This window comes from Tilletiaria anomala (assembly GCF_000711695.1).
Source record: "Tilletiaria anomala UBC 951 chromosome Unknown K437scaffold_16, whole genome shotgun sequence".
In the NCBI taxonomy this organism is placed as follows: domain Eukaryota; kingdom Fungi; phylum Basidiomycota; class Exobasidiomycetes; order Georgefischeriales; family Tilletiariaceae; genus Tilletiaria; species Tilletiaria anomala.
In genome coordinates, this window is record NW_013547006.1 from 186,918 (window position 1) to 207,328 (window position 20,411).

Below are 20,411 nucleotides of genomic sequence, written 5' to 3' on the forward strand. Positions count from 1 at the left end.
GCCAGCAGCCAGTAGCGAGCGCGTATGACTCGCTATACCACCATTGATTCCATTTTCCTCGCATACACATTTCTGAAACAAGCACGCCCGCCCTTTTATCTCGCTGACAATAACGGTCGCGAGCAATTTGTCCAACGAGCGCGCCCACCTTGAAAAGATCCCCTCTTGCTCGTCCGCCCGTCCGCTCGCGTGACCCCATGCTGTCAACTTCGACCGCCTCGTCGTTCAACGTGAACGAACGAACGAAAGGCCATCGCGCTCTGAATGAGGACCTCGTCCAACCTAACTCCTTCATCTCCCCCGTTTTTCCGACAGCGGCGCAAAACTTGTCAGCGAGACGGAAAGGAGACATGCACCCCGCTCCGGTCCGCCCAGTGCCATCAATGCGCTCGTAGATGTGCACGCCGGCGACACGCATCGCCCGCCCTCCCCCCGGGGTTCCCAGGGCGCACCTTGCACGCGGCACATACACATCATTGTCAAGTAAGCGGATAGTGAGCGGTGAGAGCATTGCGAGCAGGGGCGAGAGCGTACTTCATCAAGTCGTAGGCGCGTAGAGTGAGCCAAATGCCGCAAGAGGATTGCGTTGCACGAACAGAGAGCATGGTAGATCCACCGCAGCAGTAGCGCATAAACCGTGGCCCTGAGGCCTCCAGCGCTCAGGCGGCAGTCGCAGACCGTCGCTCCGGGTCCGATCTGCAAGATAAATCGGCCAGTCGGACGCAAGAGACCCAGCAGGCGCAGCCACTTGCTATGCACGGTCGACGTATACACCATTCGCAGTACATGCCGTCCCCCATCGGCGCAGCACACGCTGTGCCGTCCGGTTCTTCGCCCAATTCCAATCTTGACTAACAGCAGCATCGGCTCGACGGGCACGCACCGTCGTCTACGGCAGCGGTCTGTGCTCCTGTAACTGGCGGGTCCCATGCAGCGGCGGCAGCGTCGCCATCGTCAGTCGACGGTTCCTCGTCAGCGACAACGGCGACGGTCACCCCCGCAACTGCCGATACTGTTGCACCTGTGCCGATAAGCAGGAACTGTAGTGGTAGCAGCACTCCCTCATCATCCGTCTTCCAACCCGGAGCCGCATCCGCACTCGTGCGAGCGCGGCCGCACGCTCACTCTCAACCCCCACTACGACCGCAAGCGCAGCTGCGGCGGGCGGCGCGTGCGCTGCTCGACCTCGCACGCTGCGCCGCATGAAAAGAGCGACTCAGCGAGCCAGTCACGCTGTCGTGCGGTCACTCGGCGTGCCGGCGCTGCCTCTGCATCAACGCCGGCCTGCCGTTCCCCGGTGAGCCTGCAACTGCAGGAGGGGGAGGAGGTGCATGTAGCTTTACCTCTGAGCCCGGTACCCCATCGACCTCCTCCGCTGCGACAACCGCAGAGAGAGGCTGTAGCGCAGCTACAGCAGCAGCATCCGTCCGTCTAGCGCGGCACCTTGGCCCGTCGCCACTACTGTGCATTTCGCATGTACCTCCGCGCTTCCCGCTCAGCTCGAGCACCGCGCCATGTCCGCTGCACGCCTGTCCGCGCAGCACCATCGGCAGGGGGCTCGGCCTCTGGGCTGGCCAAAGTGTCCGGTACGACCCCGAGGTGCACCCGAAACACCAGCACCAGTCGCTCGGCGGCAGCCGACAGAGCACTACTGCCTGGCGACACAGTGGCGCAGGGCACCAGCGACGCAGCGCCGCAGGTGTCGATGCCGGGTCCGTATCCGGAGGGGGAGCTGAAGCTGGCTTCCCCGGGGGTAGGACATTGATCGCCAGATCTGCTGCCATGTGCAGACGGCCCAATGGCCCGTTGCCTGTCATGCACGGCAAAGCGAGCCTGGAAAGAGGCACACAGAGTGGCGTGGCCGCTATCCCTGTCCGTGGGCGAGGCGTCGAAGACGACGACGACGACTGTGAGGATGATGATGAGGTCGAGGGCCGTAAGCAATCCGGAAAAGCCGACCACGGCGATCGCGATAAGGATCCGTCTTGCGCTGCCTTTTTCGACAACAGTCTTACCCACCACATGGCCCATGACGGCCAAGACGAAGACGATAAGGAAGACGACACCGAACTCACCATAAAGGACGCTGACGACGAAGCGGAGGAATATCTCGAGCACGGCTATCACTACCACCCAAATGCCCCCGAGTCGATTATGGGCGATGACGTTGATGGCGCGGTCGTTCGGCCATAGTCGGACTGCGTTTGCGCTGTCACAGCTGGGCCCGCGCAGCTCAAACGGCAAGGCGAAGCGCAAGCGCAGCAGCGCCCTCCTCGACGGTGCTGATTTTGGCAAGAAGAGTGGCACACAGAGCCCTCCGCGTGACACGGGTTGGTCCGACTGGGACTCAGAAGCCGCTGCGGCGTCAGCCGCGGCGACTGCCCCTTCGACTGCGAGCAACAAGGCAAGTCGGTGCATATGGAGCAGCTCGACCTCGAACGGCTGCATACAGAGTTGCTCGACACGGTCGAATGTCAGCTCTGCTACAACTTGCTCTACAAGCCGCTGACAACACCCTGCAGTCACACGTTCTGCCGTTCGTGCTTTTCGCGCAGCTTGGACCACAGTGAGAAGTGCCCGCTCTGCAGGTCGAACCTGCCGAGCTTTGCCTTCTTCCAAGAGCACCCTGGCAACCAGCTCCTCACAAACCTCATCACCACGCAAGTCGAAGTCGGCAGCCCAGCGTCTGATCCTGCTCCCAGTGGCGGCGCCCCGGTCATCTTCGGCTTCAAGGACCTCTACGAGGCGCGGAGGATCTCGCTGGAGCAGGAGGAACGGGATGCCTACATGTCCACTTCGATCTTTGTCTGCACACTCGCTTTCCCGGGCATGCCCACCGTGCTGCACACCTTTGAGCCCAGGTACAGGCTGATGATACGGCGCTGTCTGGAGAGTGGCAACCCAAGGTGAGCTTCGCCGCCCGCTGCGCTCCGATTTCGTTTCTTGCCCGTCGCTGATCTCGTAATCCCTCACTATTCAGACTCTGAATGGTGCTACCTTCAAGGACGACGACTGGACCTGTTCCGAGGGTGTCGCCTTACGGCACCATGCTCCAGATCAAGTCGGTACAAATGCTGCCGGATGGACGAAGCATGCTCGAAACAGTTGGCAGCTACCGCTTCCGCCTGCTGAAGAAGGGCTCTCTGGATGGCTACACGGTCGGCCGCATCGAGAATATTGACGACCTTTCGCCACCAGAACAAGCCGATCTCGAAGCTTCTGTAATGGCGCGCAACGCCGAACTTCCGGGCGTGCCCGGCAGTGGGCCCCTGTGGTCGTCAAATTCCTGAATCCTTCCACAAGAGCTTCGCAGCCTAGACCATCTGCGAGATGACTCGGACGAACACGATGAGAGGCAAGGGAGCAGCGCCGGACTCTATCGAACGCCGTCGACTGAAAGTTCCACAGATCACGAACAAGCCAGTCGCTCGCAGTCAGCAGGCACGCCGTCAGTACCCTGCGACCTCGCCGTTGCTGAAGAGCAGCTGCAATGGCAGAGAGAGGCTTCGACTGCCGAGCTCGTAGACGTTTGCATGACCTTCGTCGCCACGCTTCGCTTAGGCTCTGCACCATGGCTCCTGACCCGGCTCAATCACACATATGGCCCAATGCCTGAGGCGCACGAGGTCGAGCGTCTTGGCTACTGGATTGCCCTGATAATGTGAGCGCCGCATGGGACCTTCACTCACCACGATGGCCCGACCCTGACTGTTTTCAAACGTATGACCAGGCCCATTGGCGAGCACGAAAAGGCCAAGCTTCTGCCCATCTGTAGTTCGCGTCTGCGACTGCGACTCGTTGTACATTGGATCGAACAACTCCGCCAGTCGTCGTGGTGGTTCAGCAGTGGATGCAACATTGCATAACAGTCATCATAATCAGCTTTCTCTTGAGGTTCCTCCATTGCGTTGGTTCATGCACCATCTTGTTTTATTCCTCGTCCCGCTTTTAGATTGTTCTTTGCTTGTATCGTTATTACGTTCCTTACATTCTCTGCAATATGTCATATGAACGTACTGACAGCATATGATGCAATGAGTCTGATACTGAATGGCAGTCATCGCAAGTCTTACGCGTGCGCCTTCGTTTTTTTTTCAATGGACAAAGCTGCATCTCTATTGCGAACGAGAAGTGGCAAATTACTAATTACTGCAAAGTAGGAGAGCCAAGTAAAGTAGGGTGTGATACATGTGTCCGAGAGAAGATGCAGAAGTGTGATCCTGAATGCCAGAGATGATGATTGACTCGCAAACGCTAGAAGAAACTCCATGTTCTACAGTCTAATGTCGTCTAGTTTCCCGTGGTCATCTCGCGTGCAGCAACAGGACCTGTCGAGGCCGAGGAAGCACAGCTGTCCGTCTTGAGCATCGGTGGTGGCAGCGTGGCAGAGTCGCGGGAAGTGGATAGGGAGGAGAGCGCCTGGGTGAGCGGAGGGAGCGACGTCAAGCTTGAGCCATTGCTGGTGTTACCATTGCCGCTGGCGCTGCCTGATGTGCCAAAGATGGGCGTCATGCTTGGGATGGACGGTAGCTTGCCCTTGCCGCCCGACGACAAGTGATGCTGCTGGGCGAGGACACCACTTCCCAGCGCGCCATGCGGCGAGCTCTCACCGCTAGGCGTCGCGAAGCTCGCGTTGCTGCTCCCGCTGTTGTGCGCGTGCGTCAAGCCAGGCTTGTGCGAGATGTGCGAATGCTCCGACACGGGGCTCGATTCGATGCTCCGATAGTGGTGCTCGCGCGCCGTCGCCGCGCCGCCACTGCCGTTCTGTTGCTGCTGCCTCCATTGCACGTGGCTCGCAGCCGTGTTCAAAGCTTGCGTGAGGCCATGTGGGGGCAGCAGTGAAGCGTGTTGGTGGTGCGCGCGGGGCGAGCCGGGAGGCGTGATCGCTGCGCTGGTGGGCGCCGAGCGCGAGGCACTGCGATGCGAGCTCCCGTGATAGGCGCTGGGCGGGGGCAGCACGCGACTAGCCCCGCTGCTGCTAGCGGAGTGCGACTGCAGGATATTGTGTATGCGGCTTCTGCGTCCATCGTCGTCCTGCGGAGACGTCCCAGCAGACCCAGCACCACCAGCGGCGGCGGCTCCGCGCTCGGAAAGGTGGTATGCGGCCAGTCCAAGTGCACCAGTTTTGGTTCCAAAGCTCATCCTACGAGTGACCTTGCGTGAGCCTAGCAACTCGCCAGCCACCGGCGACGTTTGCCGCGAGCCAGCAGTGCTGCCGAGCGCCTCGTTCGTCGGCGTCGTCGGCGACCGTGTAGAGGCAGAGGCAGATGCCGGCGTAGTTGCTGCAGTTGAGCGTTCTCCAGATGTGAAGGTCGCTGTCTGCTGCAGCGACGGCGACGGCGTGGGTGACGCAGCTCTGGATGCCCCTGCAGGCGTGGAGCCAGCTGTCAGCGTCAGGCTGGAGAGGTGATGATGCGAGCGCGAGCGAAACGAGTCGGGCGGCGGCAGGCCGTACGGATGGCTGCGGTGTCGATGCGAACCGTGGTGGCCGACCCCAGGTGAGTGCAGCGGGCCCTCACCGCCTGCATGTGCAGCGTGGATGGCGTGCAGGTGGTGATGCAAATGGTGCGGGTGCGCGTGGGTGTAGTGCGGGTGGTGGTGGTGATGGTGCTGGCTGTGCTGATGCACATAAGGCGGCGAATGCGTGCTCTCCTTGCCCCCGCGCAGCGTGCTGGAATTACCACTGAGAATCGGGGAGCCTGGCCTGGAGGCGTGCGGCGAGTTGGGGACGGTGCGCGAAGAGCCAAGCAGGCTCATGCTGCGCAGCGGTCCAAGCACTGGACTACCAGAAGGGGTCCACTGCGCAGCACAGCTGCCGCTTCGAGACCATCCTGATGCTGACCCTGACCCCGCACCTGGCCCAGCGCCCGCAGAGCGATGATGGGCTGCACATCCATGCTCGTACTCCTCGCCACCATCACCCATCGGACTGTCTTGTGGCTGCAACTTTGGTGAGACGCAGGCGCTACTTATTGCCGACCCTGTTCCAGTGGAGGAGCCACGGAAGTGCTTAAAGTTAGAGGAAGTCTCTCTGCTGCCGGTTCCGGGCGTGTTGCTCGTGCTGCTGCTTCCATATATGGAAGAGGTAGTGGAAGAGGAAGCGGCGGAAGATGAGCCACCCCCGCCTACTGCTGCAGCAATGGGTCCTGCGCCTGATGATGATGCGGATGGAGCATGAAGGGGTGCAGGTGCGGATGGTCCTCCTACGCCGCCGCTGCGGTACCGTGCTCCTAGTTCATCACGAAAATTCGTGCGAAGCGCCGAGGCGATGCGGTCGTTGTACTTGCGATGGCAATCGCCGTGGTCGCACTGCGGCGGCGACTCGCCCCTGCCGTCGAGACTAGCGGCGGCCGAGGGGCTGCCGGCAGTGGTTGGTGCTGATGGCTGTGTAGGAGGGTACGTGGTGTACACGGGGCTTGTGCCGTACGGAGAAGCGTGACCTGCTGCTGCTGCTGCTTGATGGTGATGAGGCGCACGAGGGTGATGAGCGTAGTGGTGCGCAGGCGGAGGTGGCGGAATGGGCCTGCCGTACGCATCTACGTAACCAGAACCTGCTCCCGTAGCAGCAGCACGGTGCTGCATCTCGGTCAGCTCGTCGTTTGCAAGCATGGCCAGCGCGGACATGGGAGGTGCATGCGAGGTAGGAGGGTGGTGGTGGTGAAGCTGCTGCTGCTGCGAGCCATGTGGTATGGGTACGCCATAATACGCCGACGCTGAAGCTGGAGCTTGATAGCGCACGCCATGATGAGCAGGTGCGCCGGGCGCAGCACCGGCTTGGTAGTACCCGGCGGCGTAGTGTGGATTGCTATAGGCCATCGTTGCACCTGCAGCTGATGGATGCGCTGCGTGGCCACCAGCGATGGCCGACGGAGGCAAGACATGGAGCGGCATGTCCTCGTCCGAGTCGTCCGCATCTGCGTCTTCGTCTTCATCCTTAACCTCATCCTCCTCATCGTCGTTCCCACCCTCCTCGTCGTCGTCATCATCGCCCATGCTTCCGACTTGCCACTTTGAGGTGGAGCGTTTGCTGTGGCCTGTTGCTGCAGCCTTGCCTCTAACGCGCCCCTTTTCCTTGCTCCTTTCGTTCGCCGAAGAGGCAAGGGCTGCCGCAGTGGTATGTGAATGTGCGCCCTTCTTTGGGTTCGTGTGGATGCGGACATGACGCGTCAGCTCGTCGCTGCGGCTAAAGCGTTTTTCGCAGCCGGGATGTGTGCAAGCGTGCGGTTTCTCGCCTGTATGCGTGCGAATGTGCCGCGTCTGATGCTCGAGGCGATAGAAAGCACGCGGGCACAGTGGGCACTTGTAAGGCCGCGGAATCTGCGACTTGTCCTGCTGCTGCGCTGCAGCTGCTGCCGCCGCAGCTGCCATCGCATTGCTCGCCGCTGAAGGATCGGCAGCCGAGGCCAATGGCTCGTGAGCTTTTGATCCGTCCGCCATATTTGTATCTGTAGACGCTATCGATGGCGTCGGATAGGATCAAAGGGAAACGGCGATTGATGCCGTCTCCAACACCTTGCGCGCGCACTCGCGTGTTTCTGCGCGAAGGGAGAATGCACGATGCCCTGCTTGTGCTAATGACCTGGATGCTCGCTCTGATGTGGGGAGCAGGTTGGCTAACGACGGTGGAGGATCGCTTCTTTGCAAGAAGGAGGAAGAGGAGGATTGGAGAAGGCCAAAGGTCTGCCTGCCTTCAAACTTTGGCTGCACGCATTTCACTCGGCAGGGCTCGGTTCGGAAAGAGCTGGCGACGGCGATGTGCATGTGTGCCAAGATAAGCATCAGCCAACAAGGCTCACCCTCACCCACCTCCGCCACATACTCACCTCTTTCCTTCTTCTCCCACCAAAGACACAGGATGATCGCTTCGAGGGCGGTCGGGTCGTGATGAAGTTCCAATGAAGGAAGTTGAAATAGACCAGGCAGCGATAGAATGGCGAGACATGGGTGAGGCTGGGGCTATCGTGGGGGACCCGGGGGGAAAAAGAGAGAGAGCCGCGCGAGAAAGATGGAAAAAAAATGTCGCAGGTTGGAATCCGCCAGGCGCTCTATGCGGACGGGCACTCTCTACTATCTACGTATGTACTGCAGCAGTGCCCGGTAATCAATCCACCTAAAGCAGTTTTGGATCACTTTCGCCAGCCAGCCAGGCAGAGTAGTTGAAACCCCACAGAGAAGAGCGAAGGGAAAGAGCCTCCTCTTTCAGATAGGGAGCAATCAATCCATTCAATTTCAATTGGCTTCTGTTCTTTTTTTGTCGTCTGCTCTGACTCTAAATGAAACCAAGGTGCCAACAGCCAACCGCAATCGATGTCGACGTGCATCATGACACAAGGAGCAGACTCGAGCCTGGGGGGCAAGCGAAGGAAGGCAGATGCAAAAGTCAGAGAGAGCATGTCACCGCCAGGAAGGAGTCGCTAGCCCACACTCCACAGGCCCCAGGCCCCCAGCACGTGCCAGCCGCCACCTCGTGCTTGTGGGCGGGTGGGAAGGGGGATCTGTCAAGTCTGCGGAGAAAACCGGGCGCCAGTTGCGACAGTATGTATGCTGCATTCCCACTGGTCACGCACACTGCACAAACTCCACACACCTCGGTCGTTGCTGGAGAATGCAGAATCGTCTCACAATAGAAAATGAAGAAATCATCTCTTGAGATTGCAGAAGCAGCTACCGAGAAGCTCGCTTTCTCTTCACGGTCCAGAACTGAAAGTTTCGCGTGATTCTTTCTAGTTTCTCGTGGTTCTCTTTCCCCCGAGGGCTGAGCCACCCCCGCGCTTTTGACGTGAGCGGTACCGCAAACTGTCAGAAAGAGGGTGGCGTGGGTGGCGTGAGTGGCGAATCGCACAATTGCACAAGTTTCTTCTTTCGAACTTCGGTGGCTTTTTCTTTCCTGCGGCCAGCGTGACAAAGGCTTGTCACAAAATACATGTCGCAGTTAAGTGTTTGTATGTATGGATGCACGAGTTTGTATTTGTAGGTGAGTGACCAGTGCGCTGGCCACCACAGCGCACTGACCGGCTAACCCAATTGCCTCTCACGCAACCGATTGAATCACACGCGGCAAACTCGGCTCCTCTTCCACAAACCCACCCCACCCATCCCGGCGCCCCCGCTTGTTCACCGAGGCCGTCCGCCCCACAGGTATTGGCGCGCACTTGGACGCAGTTGCATAATGAAGGCTAACTCAGGTTCAGCGAAGACATGACAACGGACAAGACTAGCGGCGCACTGTGGGCGTTAGAACCTGCTGGAATACCTGCGAACACAGGCGAACAGCAGCTGCAAATAGCATAGTAAAAACGGCGTGAATGTGCGTTAATATGCGAGCATGTGGCAAATTGCCTTGCCTTGCCGCTATAGCCCTGTCAAAGGTCGTCGATACGTTCCAGCTCCAGGGAATTCGTTTCGACTTCCGTGACAATGGTGCCATCGCACCCCCTTGAGTAATGAGAGCACCAGAGTTGCGGGGTTTACCCTTTGTGCTACTGCAAGTCCAGAATACGTTCTCATGGCGTGCGGCTGCTTCCGTTCAATGAACCTTGCTTAACCCCACTGCAAAAGGTAGGCAGGGGTAGACCCAAAGTCCAGAAGCCCTTATCGGAAACTTTGTTGTGTCTGCTTTTGGCCTCTTTCACATCAAACCGCAGACTGCGTCAATGCGAGATAATGGACACTGTGTGAGAGAAATACAGTATTTCTGAGTTCTGACGTGTGCGTACAAAAAATAGTGAATGGAACTGATGTAGACCCCAGATTCTCACTCCTCGACAGAGGAACCCTCCTCGTCCCGTTGGAGCGCGTACCTGGTACCAAGGATGTATGTATGACGTGCATATCCGCTACTGCGACCTGAAAGACGCCTGGGCACTAACAGACCTGGCTCATGAGCAAGCGTTCCTTGGGCTTGGAGTGGGGTGATCATCAGTGGGTGCCCCGAATGCGTGTCGCTCGCTTCCTAAAAGCGACATTTCTATTGACCAGCGAGGTGCTTCAGCTTCCATCGCGATTCCCCACGGGGAATGCAGAAGATTACATAATATTGAAGGCAGACGTGGCAGAGAGTGTGGACGAAGCGAACGCTCGATGCGGGTTCTTGTGAGATTCAGTGTGAGATGGAGTGAGGGAGAGAGAAGGCTGGGATATAGTCTGTTGCCAGACCGTGAACAAACGTTTCCAGAGGAAAGATACACAGCTCTGGCCGGTCTGGCGAATGGCTAAATGCTGGTACCGTGAACAGCCTTGAACAGTTTTGATATGAGTCATGTTGGAGACGCTGACTGTGGACGACAACGCTACCCAGCGCTGCCCGCTCTCTCATCACGGCTTCACCATCTTGCAGAGTTGCACAGGCTTACACAAACACAGGCCAGAGCCTCACCGGCCACGATATCTCTCACTGGTTGCCCTTCCAACTACAATCTGTTTCCACAAATTCTTCCTCCCTGGTCGACAGATTGCAGACAAGATGTACAAGAGACGAGAAAGGCCGCCGCAGTCGTGTCCATGACGCCGTGCAACTTTGCAGAGAGCACCTTGTTCCAGCAAAGCATACATGGGTGAGCATGTTGGACACCCGAAAGCTCAACGTGGGTGAATACATACTGGTATCGACTATCGAGGGATCGATAAAATGATCATTGCTGTCTGTACATACCCCCGCCCCATGTTGGTTGCCATTTCTCTTCCTGTAGAGAGAACCTTCATCATGTACCTACATGATCGCCGGGATGAGGCATACATGCGGCTCTTTTACTTCGTAGTCGCTGTCTCCGGTGCCAGATTTGCGACTTCCTGTTGTCGTGACGCAAAGTGCAGGACATCAAGCCGAATATGTCCGCACGGTGCTCTGCAGACAAGAGACAGAATCGAATACCCCTCGCTGGGACGTCATGTTTGTCGAGGCGAGCCTCAACAAACTCAAGAGTTAGATCCTCAGAGCCAAACAGCCAGCCTCACATGTTGTCAACGCTTCGATTACCGATAAGCAGCATTGATGACACGAGTCGATGTGTCGGAAAGGACTACAGCCTGACGAGCAGACATCGGATCCACCTCTTCCGAATCGAGAATCACACTCCGCTTCGGTTCAACCAGAGCAGTCGCTGACGCCTGGCATCGCCAAGAACTGGGATATCCTGTCTCCAGTAGGTGCACAAAGTATGTACGCACGAAGCGAAGCATAAAGATGGAAAGTGGACAAAGCAACAAGAGAGGCGAGAGCGGGGCCGGTACACAAAGACGAGCTGCGTGAAGCACCTCAATCATGATTCTTGCTATACCTCTATATGCAGGGTCCCGGCGGCAAACGGTAGGAGGTTCGTCTGGAAGTATGTACCCAGTCTCTCGCTTGTCATCCTTCCTACCCCAAGTCACTGGCAAGCGCTCGAGCTCCTGCTCGAAACGGAAAAAGAGCCGCTTACTTCGCAATGTCAACACCCTGCGTGGCACCAAGAGCCTTCTTGATGTCACCTGTAGAGACGCAAAAGGAGGAACAGTGACGCAACCCATCAGCACGACGAGCACGAGTAGCTTGGTAAACAGGAACGCTTTGGTAACTCACCGTAGATTGCGAATTGACCGGCGGTGAGGGTACCGATCATGACGAAACGGGCGCCGAGGCCACCGAAGAGGCCCTTGACGCCGAGCTGACGGGCCATGCTGATCAGGCGGCCAGTGGTCGTCTCGCCTGGCTTGGCCTGGGTCTTGTTGATCTTCGACAGCAGCGTGTCAGCTGGCTGCGAGATGAAGGCGGCGGCGAGACCCGCAATGACACCACCCGTCAGGTTAAGCGTCGTGATAGTGCCTGACGACAGTGCCTCCTTGGGCTTGCCGGTCGCCTTGACGAGTTGCTCAAAGGCCACCTCGAACACTGCAAACTTGGCCATCGTGTACGGAACCTGCTTGAACAGGATCGGGCCGAAACCGGCGTAGAAGCCACCAAGACCCTCTTGCTTGGCGATCTTGGTGAAGCCGCCAACGAGACCGGTTGCGAAGCCAGGCTGCGAGACAAGACGGATACGGGTCGCCTCGAGTGGGCAGAGGGCAATGTCGGCAAAGAACTCGGCGATGGCAGAGGCACCCAGGTAGACGGCCGTTCGGTTTTCCCGGGCTGTTTCGTAGCCTACGATGTCAATGATTTGCTTCTTGAACAGCTCGTATCCTGCAAGAAAGTGCGCGCAAAAATATCATCGGGAAACTCGTCAGTCAATCGGCCATGCTGAAGCAGTTCGCGTATCGTGCAAATACGAAAACACACCTCCGAACCTAGATAAGGAAAACCAAAGAGAGACCGCTGTCAGTCACGTGTGCAATGATCAACGACATCACTAGGTACCACTCACTTGAATGCTCCCTGAATAAAGTAACCCATGGCGGTCGGGCCGAAACCAGTGAGGAGGGCACCAGAGCCCTCCTTGGCGACGACTTGCCGGAATGCGGTGATCATACCCTGGTGGGTGCCAATTCCGGTTCGAGCGCGTCTGTTAGCCTTAGGCGAGACTGATTCATAAGTTTTGACGGGTCGAGGACCTACCTTGTTGTACACCTCCGGCTCAAGCTGAATGCGAGTCTTAACGACATCAACCGGGGTCAGAGCACCGTGGGTGATGGCGCACTATTCCCAGGAAGGAAAGGAAGATGCGTGTCAGCAAGAGGGTTTGCACGATCGCTGCAGATCTGTTCCGTAGCGCCGATAACGACTGATGGCCGTCTTTTGAAGCTACCATGCGAACGACTGTCGCCGTGGAGGGAGGGTAGTATACTCACGCCAATGGCACCGGCGAGGGCAAAGCGGGAGTACAGGTCGATGCCCTGAGGGCCCGACTTAGCGGCCTCGAGTGGGGCGCGAATGGGGTAGCTGGCGCTGGTGCCGGCGCTGGCGCTGGGCCTGTTGAGCTGCGCGAAGAGTGGTGATTGGAACATGATTGGGAGTGAGCGAGGGTGTGCACTTGAGATCAGATGGGCTGGCTCCACTGATGATTGGTCCCGTAGAAAAGGACTGTAAGGTTGCCTGTGCGCGTGAGGGTGGCGGCGATGGGGCGAGACCTGCTCAAGGTCCGACAGAGTAAGATATGCTGTGCCAAAGGATGGACGACGGGACGTGTGCGGGCGGAGAGGAGGGAGAGGGTCGATGAAGAAGTTCGCCCATTGCGAGTTTCCGTCTGTGTCGATGGAAGAGTCAAAGCCATCTTTTGCCTTGCCAGCACTCTGTTCGCTTTTCTCTGCTGGGACCCCCACGCGCCAAAATTTCCTTGCTCTCCCATAAGGATTGCAATTGCACACCCGACAACCGCCGAAGACTGGCGTGGCGCGTGCGCAAGCTGCGCGATTCGTTCCGACTTCCGCGACTCTCACTCTCAACATGAGGGTTGGCTTTTGTAACGGACGGCTGCATCCATCTATACTCTTCCGTCTTCCATCAGTCCTTCCCCGCATCGACTGTTGATCGCGCTTTGGTCACGCGGGCAAGGTACCCAAAGGACAGCAGTATGCATACATCTACATTGATTGCGACTGGCGGAGGGAGCTGAGATAGTTGATGAGCAGAAAATTGCGTCTACAGTGTCCGTAACATCAAGGGAATACCAATTCTAGCGTAAACGCCTGTAGTCATGTCTAGCACATGCGTAGGGTATTGCATAAGTGCGGTACCTGCGTGTTGGTGTTTGCGTCGGCGCCCCAGAGCTAATTGGACCAGCCTTGCCGCTGCGCGTCCTACCCGAGATGGGCGTTCTGCATCTGAGCATCAAGAAGTGGGATGGAGGTGTCGGCGTTGAGGAAGAAGTCGTAGCTGTTGCCGCGTTGCACCGTCCCGTTCGCTGTCCGCGCCGGACGCAGCAGCGGGCGCACCTTTGTGAATGTGGGGGAAGGACAAGAGAGAACGACACGTGAGCGTGCTGCCGAGGTCGCTGAACAAAGGCAGAGGACAGACGTGTCGGCACTCACCATCTCGATGAAAGTCGGCAGCATCTCCGGAATCAAAACAAGCTCAGGAGGCACCGGCTTCGCAGATAGCGATGTCTGTTTGCGCGCTGAGCTGCTTCCACTCGGCTCCTCGTCACCGCTGTGCACACGCGGCGCCCATCCACTGCCATGAGCACCGTGTCCCAAGTCCGAATCGCTATTATGGCGATGACGTGGAGTAATGCTCTCGGCTCTTTCGTCCTCATCCTCCTCGTCCTCATCCTCCACCTCCGCCTCCACATCCTCCATCTCGCCCGTAAACATGTCGCCGATGCCGAGGTTGTCAACGACGGCCTCGACGAACGCCGCGTCGCTTCCGAGGCCGGCACTGGCACGCGGGCCTTTATTGAGCAAGCGGTCCGCCGCCGCCTCGACCTCCTTCTCCGCGAGCCGCCTGCGTAGCTTGATCTCGCGCAGCAGCTTCTGGCGGTACGCATACACGACGAGCAGATCGATCTCGTCCATCGCCTTCTTGCGTGCCTCAGCGCCGGCGGGCAGGCAGATGTCCAGATCGACCGCACCGATCCCACGTCGCTCGCCGACATTGGCGCTCGTCCCGCTGCCGCGTACAAAGTTGATGAAGAGCTCAATCCAGTGCATCAGGCCGTCGAACAAACCGGAGCCCTTGGAGTGCACCTGATGCACGAAGTTGTAGAAGCGCGCCTCATGACGGGCGACCAAGTCAATGAATACTTGCACCGTTGCCTGGGGATTCGTGTAGCTCACTGAGGAAAAAGGAAAAAAGGCAGTTCAGCTCAACATTTATGCAAGAATCTCCTGCTTCTGCTCGCAGCATCAGCGCTCACGTTCTTCATGCGTCTCGATCGTACGGATGAGGTCGTCGATGAAACTCTGGAGATCCACCAGGCTGTCCGAGATGTTTGCAGCCTTGTACACCTGCGCCAGCGGGCTGTAGAAGATGGTGATGATGTCCTTGAGTAGGTCGGCGGTGACGCCTTCAAAGATGAGCTCGATCATCTGCTCCTTGTCGCGCAGGCGCGTGCCACAGCGCAGGAGGACATGCAGGTCTTCGTAAAGCCACGCATCCTCACTCTGCGGCCCTTCGTCCTCTTCGTCCTCGGCGAGGCCGGCGCGGTATGCCTTGTACACCTCGTACGACCGGCTCGCTCGCACGACCCGGTCGATCTGGACGGCATGCAGCTGCTCTCCACACTCGACGCTGCGGAGAATGACAGTGATGAGATCTAGGCGCTCGTCTGCGGCCGTCTTACGCAGTCGGCTCTGCAACTCCTGCGGCAGCTCGATAAAAGCATACACCTTCGAACACAGCAGTTCGTCCGCTACTTTTTCCTCTACTGCCGCGCAAAGGCCCGAGAGCTCCTTGACATCCTCCTGCAGCCCGCTGCTGAACATGCGTTGGATGAGACTCTTCTTCCCAAACGGCTGCGCGAGGAAGAGATCGAGCCCGCCGCGGATCATGGCGATCGGGTTGCTGATACGCAGGATGCCGCGCATCATAAAGTACGGCATCAGGCCGTGCACGCGCTTGAGGCGCGCGAAAAGTTCAGAGGACGTGTCACTGCCCATGAACATGTGGAAGAGCGTGCTGGCCGTAGAGATGCGCGCCCAGGCGATCAGCGCGAGGTATTCTTGCGGCAGGTCGTACATGCTCGGCGTGGCCTTGATCGTGCCAAAGATGCGGCTCAGTCCATCCGAGCGGATGAGATCCGTCTTGAACTTGGCCAGATGCTCTTGCAGCGCAGCGACACGCTTGTTGCTTTCCTCTGCAAAGCGTGCCGCTTCTTCCTCCCGCACTGCATCAAGCTCCTGACGGAGGGCAGCATCCTTGCGCTCCTCCTCAGTCAGAGAGGTAGGATCACGCGTCAAGAAGTCCTCCATCATCCGGCTATCTGCGAGGGCTGGAACTGCCAGTAGCGATTGCAGGTACGCGCGGAGCGTCAAGCGATTCTTTTCACGCGCTATTGGCATATTGTCGCTGACCTGGACCGGCGCTGGCGCCTGTGATGCTCCCAAGTCGACCATGTTCATAGCAGGTGAAGCAGCATTGGACGAGTTGACCGATGCTGGCGCCATCGGAGAGGCATTCAAACTCCGCTGTCGAAACTCGACCTTTGAGCGATCTTTTGTAGGCGGTGGCCGTATGTCTTCATCAGGGAACTCGAGACGCAGGGTATCTGCCAGCCGGACAAAGTCGCCATAGCGTCGACTGACAAAAACATCTGTCCGCTTGTTGTCCACGGTCGTCCGCGACCGGATGATGAACTCTTCATGAATCTTGGAGCGTAGCCGGCCTTTCATGGTGATGGCGCGCACGGACACGACATCTACGTCGAATTGCCCTGAGCGACGGTTGCCTGCCGCGACTGCCTTCATGCGCAGCTCGGCCTCGGCGATCCGCTTTCGATCCGCCTCTGCTATGCGGATCACCTCTTCGCCTGCCTTTCCATCTGCGCCGTCCGGCTTGACATGCACGGCACTTCCAAAAAGCAGGACGATGTATTTTTCGATCTTGTTGCCGATCTTGCGCCGCTTGCTGGTCTCCTCGCGATCGTCGCTTCCAGAGATGTTGCGCTCGAGGAAGCGATCGAAGAAGACCTGCACCTTGTCGGCGAAGAAGTTCGGCGGGGCGGAGCGAAGAAAGGGGAAGGTCAGGACGAAGTGATGAAAGAGGTAGCGCATAATCGGTAAATCCGTCGTCCGGGCTTGCGCCGATGGCCTGAACGGCGGGCCGAGCGTGGACAGTGCATCTGAGCGTATCTGCATCGTCAATGAACGTGCGGCGAGCCGAGATCAGTTGCAGGCTCACCTGGACGGCTAAGCAGTAGCACCTCCTTTTGAACCTGCAGCTTGACAAGAGCCTTTTTGAGGTAATGCGCGCGGAGCGGGGTCAGCTTGAGCTCATCTTGTGGATCCCGGAGACCGTCGATCCGTGCGACGATGGCTTCAAAGCTGTGCTTGTCCATGTTGGACTGTGTAGCAGACGGCCTGGCCGTTTGCGCTTCGTGGGAGACATCGCACCAGCCTCTCGACAGGCCGGAGGTAGCCGCACTGCCGGACGGTGCAGACATGGTAACAGACGTGGCGTCTCAAGCCGCTGTTGCTCCTCGAGCACCCTGGCAGCACGCTTGAGCGAGCGCACTTGAATCCCCCAAGCTCGCAGGCTTTTGTCTCAGCGCCGAGGATCGACGGAGGGTGCTCCAGCAAAGCCGAAGAGGACTGCGCGGTCAACACCACTCGGACATCGATGCTTCAGCCGCAACCCGTCAGAATGAACCGCGCATCAAATAGTATTACATCAGACTGAGGACCCGTCCTTGCGAAACTGACCTGGCAAGGGCCAAGTGCAAACCTGTCGGAAGGCGGGACGCCGCACGACGTCAGGGCGGAACCAGCTTCCTTGACTGTGCAATAATAAAATAGTAGTCAAGCTTCCGCTCCAAGGAGCAAGCAACGAGCAAACGCAACCTGTGCTTCCATCTCTTCGTCGGCTGTCCTCAAAGCTGGCAGTCTCGACTTCCTTTTGAATGTTGCCACTTGCAGACAACAACATTCGACGTAGCACGAGCAGTCTGCCTGTTACCCCGCAAGAGCAGAACGAGACGAAGAGCTTATACCATGCGGACATCAACCATCGCCACCATCAGCGGCGTCACCCTGGTGACCGCCCTGATCGGATATGCAGCGTGAGTGCTTCGATCTGCGCTGGTTCGCATCACGGCATACGCTACGCAGCTATGTCTGCTTTCAAAGCCATGCAGCCTTCCATTTTCCTTGTTTTCCTTATTTCTCTTTCAACTGACACGGACATGCTCACGGCGATGCTGGTCGCAGCTACTTTGATTATCGCCGACGTAACGATGCCACCTTCCGCAAATCACTCGGGAAGGACTACAAGCGTATGATGAAGGCCGAGGCGCGCAAGGCTGCTGCATCCGCCTCGCAATCTGACACGGCGATCGCTGCGGCGGTCGCATCGACGCACGCGATGGAGGCCGACGGGCGCATCCCGAAGGACCAAGCTTCCCGCGAGTCCTACTTTATGGAACAGGTCTCCATTGGCGAGACGCTCTTTGCCCTGGGCAAGGACCGCCACCTGGACGCTGCAACCGCCTTCTTCCGAGCGCTCAAGGTGTACCCCCAGCCGCTCGAGCTGATGATGATCTACCAGAAGACCGTCCCAGAAGCAGTGCTGGAGCTCATTTTCAAGATGGTTGCCAAGGATGCTGGAGCGGAGGGCGGAATCGGCGGCGCAGGCGCTCTCAGTGCGAACCCGTTCGCAGCAATGGGCCTCGCCGCTGCAGCTGCTTCCGATGATTCTGGATCCCGAGGCGCTGCATACAAGCTCGAGGAGGTGGACGACGACGCGCCGACGGGTAGCGCGGCAGCTGCCGCTCCACCAGCGACAGAGTCGGCATCCCCCGACGCTGCTCCAGGCCTCGGCTCCGCCAGCGATGAGGGCAACCAGATCGCGTCCTCCAACACCATCACTTCTGTGGCACCTACAGCAAGCTCCACAAGCGGCCTCTCATCCAGTCACACCTCGTCACCAGAGTGGGACACGCTCTCCGCGACGTCCCTGTGCCCGACTGCTGGCGACGGCAGCGGCAGCGCTGCTGCTCCTACTGGCGGTGCTAGCAGTGCAGCTGAGGACATGCCTGCACCCACACCAAAGGCGGATTCTGTCCACTTTGGCTTTGGCAGCTCCCCCTCGCAAGCCCCGTCCGGATCCGAATCGGAATCGAATGACCAAGAGTGAAAAGCAAGGACAGGAAAAGGGTGATGGAATGTGGCAGCACAAGAATAGCACCAACATTGCAAGGCCATCCTCAATACAAGACAACAAGATATTCGCAACTAATTGTTCTGTTGACGATGCGAATGATAGATCCCTCCTTGACTGCTTCCCCATGCCCTCAAATCCCTCCCTTGACTCAACGACCTTTCCCATTGCTCGCTTCCTTCGACGCTCCTCTTCTCAGACCCTTTCCGGACCTTCCAAAGCACGTACGATCGCCCAGCTGGACGCAGCGGCCATGCCGCCAACGGCGAGCGTGGTGAGGGCGGACCAAGCGTACGCCTTGACGCTCATCCTGCCACCTGTGAGGCGGTGCTTGACGACGCCAAAGAGCAACAGCACGATGGCAGTGATGACGATGCTGGCGTACAGCGCCTCGCGCACCTCCTCGAAGATCATGTACGGCGCCAACGGGATGATGCCGCCTACGGCGTAGCCTGCACCGATGTTGACGGCGGATTGGAGGCTGCGCAACGGCGAGACGGGCTCTAGCCCCTGCCCTAGGCGTAGCAAAAAGGGCGTGAGGCCGTGCGAAGCAAGCTCCTCCACTGGCACTCTTTGTATTTGTTCCTGTTGCATTTGCTGCTGCTTGCGCGCCTCGGCTTGCTGCAATGCAGAAGCGACTTTGCCGGCGAGCTCGTCGGGGACGCCGTACGGCTGAAGAATTTCGAGCACTTCGCTGACAATTTCACCGTCGCAGCTGCGCGCTACGCGTTCAGCCGTGGACCGCTCTTGGTGCTTGTAGTGCTCGCCCTCTGCTTGTGCGGAAAGGAAGCCGCCAATACCCATGCTGACCTGGCAATGTATGAGCAGAAAGTTGTTGAAGATCGAGCAGTAAGGTGTCAGCCGGAGTCATTCAATCTTAGCCCTAGTGCAGTGCTCACTGCTCCGGCGATCAGCTCTGCCAAGCCTGCGATGACGACCAACCGTGACGAGCCAACGGATGAGAGACCCGCTGTTAGCGCAAAGGGAACTGTGAGGCCATCGCTCAGTCCGATGATATAGTCGCGGATAGTGTCAGGTCTGTCGCGAAGCGAAATGAAGGAATTTTGTGTGAGAGAGGCGGACACAAAAAGGCCTGAGCGAGGAGTGCAAATCCATCTTACGAAATAAGTGATCGATCGTCCGTGCCCTTCAGCTCCCTGCAGCAGACCCCGTGTCTGGAGTGCCGATCGCATCGCACCAGCGGGCGACCTTCGACGTCTTGCGACGCTGTCCCTGCCACGGGCGCCGACGTCTCCCAGAGCAGCGGCGTGCGCTCGTCCTTGATACTCCTGTTGGAACGTGCAGGAAGCGGTTGCGATGCACCGGTCGCATCATAGTGCAGCGTCGCCTTTGGGGTGATGGCGGCTGCGGAGTCCGATTCGGGGGCAGATCCAGCGCAAGCGCAGTTTGCGCACGGTTTCGCGCATGGCATGATGGGCTAGTGTGGAAGTTCCTTCGCACGAAGAGCTTGAAAAGGGAGTCGAATTTACCGTAGAGGTCAGACGTGAGAGAGAGCGATAGAGAATGGAGAAGATTGGAAAGGAGAGAGCGTAACATCACATTCAGTCTCCCGGCTCTGGCCTGGGTGGTGAGCTTTGGTGACGTTTGGACGGCGTGCGGGCGGCGTTCTGTGAAAAAAAGGCAACAGAAGGCCGCATAATAGGTGAGATACTGGGCCGCTGTACTCAAA

At 58.3% G+C, this 20,411-nt stretch overlaps 7 protein-coding genes across 7 annotated transcripts; 3 read left to right on the forward strand and 4 right to left on the reverse strand.

Moving 5' to 3' along the window:
• Nucleotides 1-2,418: 2,418 nt before the first annotated feature.
• K437DRAFT_221525 (LON-domain-containing protein) lies at nucleotides 2,419-3,866 on the forward strand (the record flags this gene model as incomplete). The annotated part of the gene is made up of 5 exons (XM_013389321.1): nucleotides 2,419-2,670; nucleotides 2,734-2,906; nucleotides 3,005-3,221; nucleotides 3,504-3,661; nucleotides 3,731-3,866. 5 exons carry the CDS (start codon nucleotides 2,419-2,421, stop codon nucleotides 3,864-3,866), a joined length of 936 nt encoding a protein of 311 aa, XP_013244775.1.
• Nucleotides 3,867-7,146: 3,280 nt separating this feature from the next.
• On the reverse strand, nucleotides 7,147-7,368 carry K437DRAFT_221519 (uncharacterized protein; the record flags this gene model as incomplete). The annotated part of the gene is made up of 1 exon (XM_013389322.1): nucleotides 7,147-7,368. A coding segment is annotated over one exon (222 nt), but the record flags the coding sequence as incomplete, so codon positions are not given.
• Nucleotides 7,369-10,058: 2,690 nt separating this feature from the next.
• Nucleotides 10,059-10,864, forward strand: K437DRAFT_51899 (uncharacterized protein). The gene is made up of 3 exons (XM_013389323.1): nucleotides 10,059-10,226; nucleotides 10,298-10,583; nucleotides 10,689-10,864. Exons 1-3 carry the CDS (start codon nucleotides 10,216-10,218, stop codon nucleotides 10,755-10,757), a joined length of 366 nt encoding a protein of 121 aa, XP_013244777.1. The 5' UTR covers nucleotides 10,059-10,215; the 3' UTR covers nucleotides 10,758-10,864.
• A 324-nt stretch (nucleotides 10,865-11,188) lies between these two features.
• On the reverse strand, nucleotides 11,189-13,126 carry K437DRAFT_254861 (mitochondrial carrier). Its single transcript, XM_013389324.1, has 6 exons — nucleotides 12,763-13,126; nucleotides 12,530-12,610; nucleotides 12,339-12,445; nucleotides 12,254-12,261; nucleotides 11,558-12,157; nucleotides 11,189-11,466 (listed from the first exon to the last, which is right to left on the reverse strand). Exons 1-6 carry the CDS (start codon nucleotides 12,916-12,918, stop codon nucleotides 11,414-11,416), a joined length of 1,005 nt encoding a protein of 334 aa, XP_013244778.1. The 5' UTR covers nucleotides 12,919-13,126; the 3' UTR covers nucleotides 11,189-11,413.
• Nucleotides 13,127-13,502: 376 nt separating this feature from the next.
• On the reverse strand, nucleotides 13,503-17,188 carry K437DRAFT_254863 (uncharacterized protein). Its single transcript, XM_013389325.1, has 4 exons — nucleotides 16,748-17,188; nucleotides 14,766-16,688; nucleotides 13,942-14,684; nucleotides 13,503-13,845 (listed from the first exon to the last, which is right to left on the reverse strand). The coding sequence occupies exons 1-4, from the start codon at nucleotides 17,007-17,009 to the stop codon at nucleotides 13,711-13,713; spliced, it is 3,063 nt and encodes a 1,020-aa protein (XP_013244779.1). The 5' UTR covers nucleotides 17,010-17,188; the 3' UTR covers nucleotides 13,503-13,710.
• Nucleotides 17,189-17,556: 368 nt separating this feature from the next.
• K437DRAFT_267109 (MAS20-domain-containing protein) lies at nucleotides 17,557-18,697 on the forward strand (the record flags this gene model as incomplete). The annotated part of the gene is made up of 2 exons (XM_013389326.1): nucleotides 17,557-17,624; nucleotides 17,773-18,697. The coding sequence occupies 2 exons, from the start codon at nucleotides 17,557-17,559 to the stop codon at nucleotides 18,695-18,697; spliced, it is 993 nt and encodes a 330-aa protein (XP_013244780.1).
• Nucleotides 18,698-18,744: 47 nt separating this feature from the next.
• K437DRAFT_254865 (DUF125-domain-containing protein) lies at nucleotides 18,745-20,228 on the reverse strand. The gene is made up of 3 exons (XM_013389327.1): nucleotides 19,843-20,228; nucleotides 19,621-19,759; nucleotides 18,745-19,531 (listed from the first exon to the last, which is right to left on the reverse strand). The coding sequence occupies exons 1-3, from the start codon at nucleotides 20,151-20,153 to the stop codon at nucleotides 18,917-18,919; spliced, it is 1,065 nt and encodes a 354-aa protein (XP_013244781.1). The 5' UTR covers nucleotides 20,154-20,228; the 3' UTR covers nucleotides 18,745-18,916.
• Between the last annotated feature and the right edge of the window lie 183 nt (nucleotides 20,229-20,411).

Bases quoted from the DNA above. Each gene is read 5' to 3' on its own strand.
- K437DRAFT_51899 (XM_013389323.1), top strand. The intron at 10,584-10,688 runs GTGGGTGAATAC...CTCTTCCTGTAG, and splicing joins TGGACACCCGAAAGCTCAAC to AGAGAACCTTCATCATGTAC.
- K437DRAFT_254861 (XM_013389324.1), bottom strand. From the start codon at position 12,918: ATGTTCCAATCACCACTCTTCGCGCAGCTCAACAGGCCCAGCGCCAGC. The intron at 12,446-12,529 runs GTAGGTCCTCGA...GGCACCCACCAG, and splicing joins AGCCGGAGGTGTACAACAAG to GGTATGATCACCGCATTCCG. The intron at 11,467-11,557 runs GTGAGTTACCAA...GCGTCTCTACAG, and splicing joins CGGTCAATTCGCAATCTACG to GTGACATCAAGAAGGCTCTT.
- K437DRAFT_254863 (XM_013389325.1), bottom strand. From the start codon at position 17,009: ATGTCTGCACCGTCCGGCAGTGCGGCTACCTCCGGCCTGTCGAGAGGC. The intron at 16,689-16,747 runs GTGAGCCTGCAA...AGATACGCTCAG, and splicing joins GCTACTGCTTAGCCGTCCAG to ATGCACTGTCCACGCTCGGC. The intron at 14,685-14,765 runs GTGAGCGCTGAT...CTTTTTCCTCAG, and splicing joins GATCGAGACGCATGAAGAAC to TGAGCTACACGAATCCCCAG.
- K437DRAFT_254865 (XM_013389327.1), bottom strand. From the start codon at position 20,153: ATGCCATGCGCGAAACCGTGCGCAAACTGCGCTTGCGCTGGATCTGCC. The intron at 19,760-19,842 runs GTAAGATGGATT...GCTTCGCGACAG, and splicing joins GACGATCGATCACTTATTTC to ACCTGACACTATCCGCGACT. The intron at 19,532-19,620 runs GTGAGCACTGCA...ATACATTGCCAG, and splicing joins CAGAGCTGATCGCCGGAGCA to GTCAGCATGGGTATTGGCGG.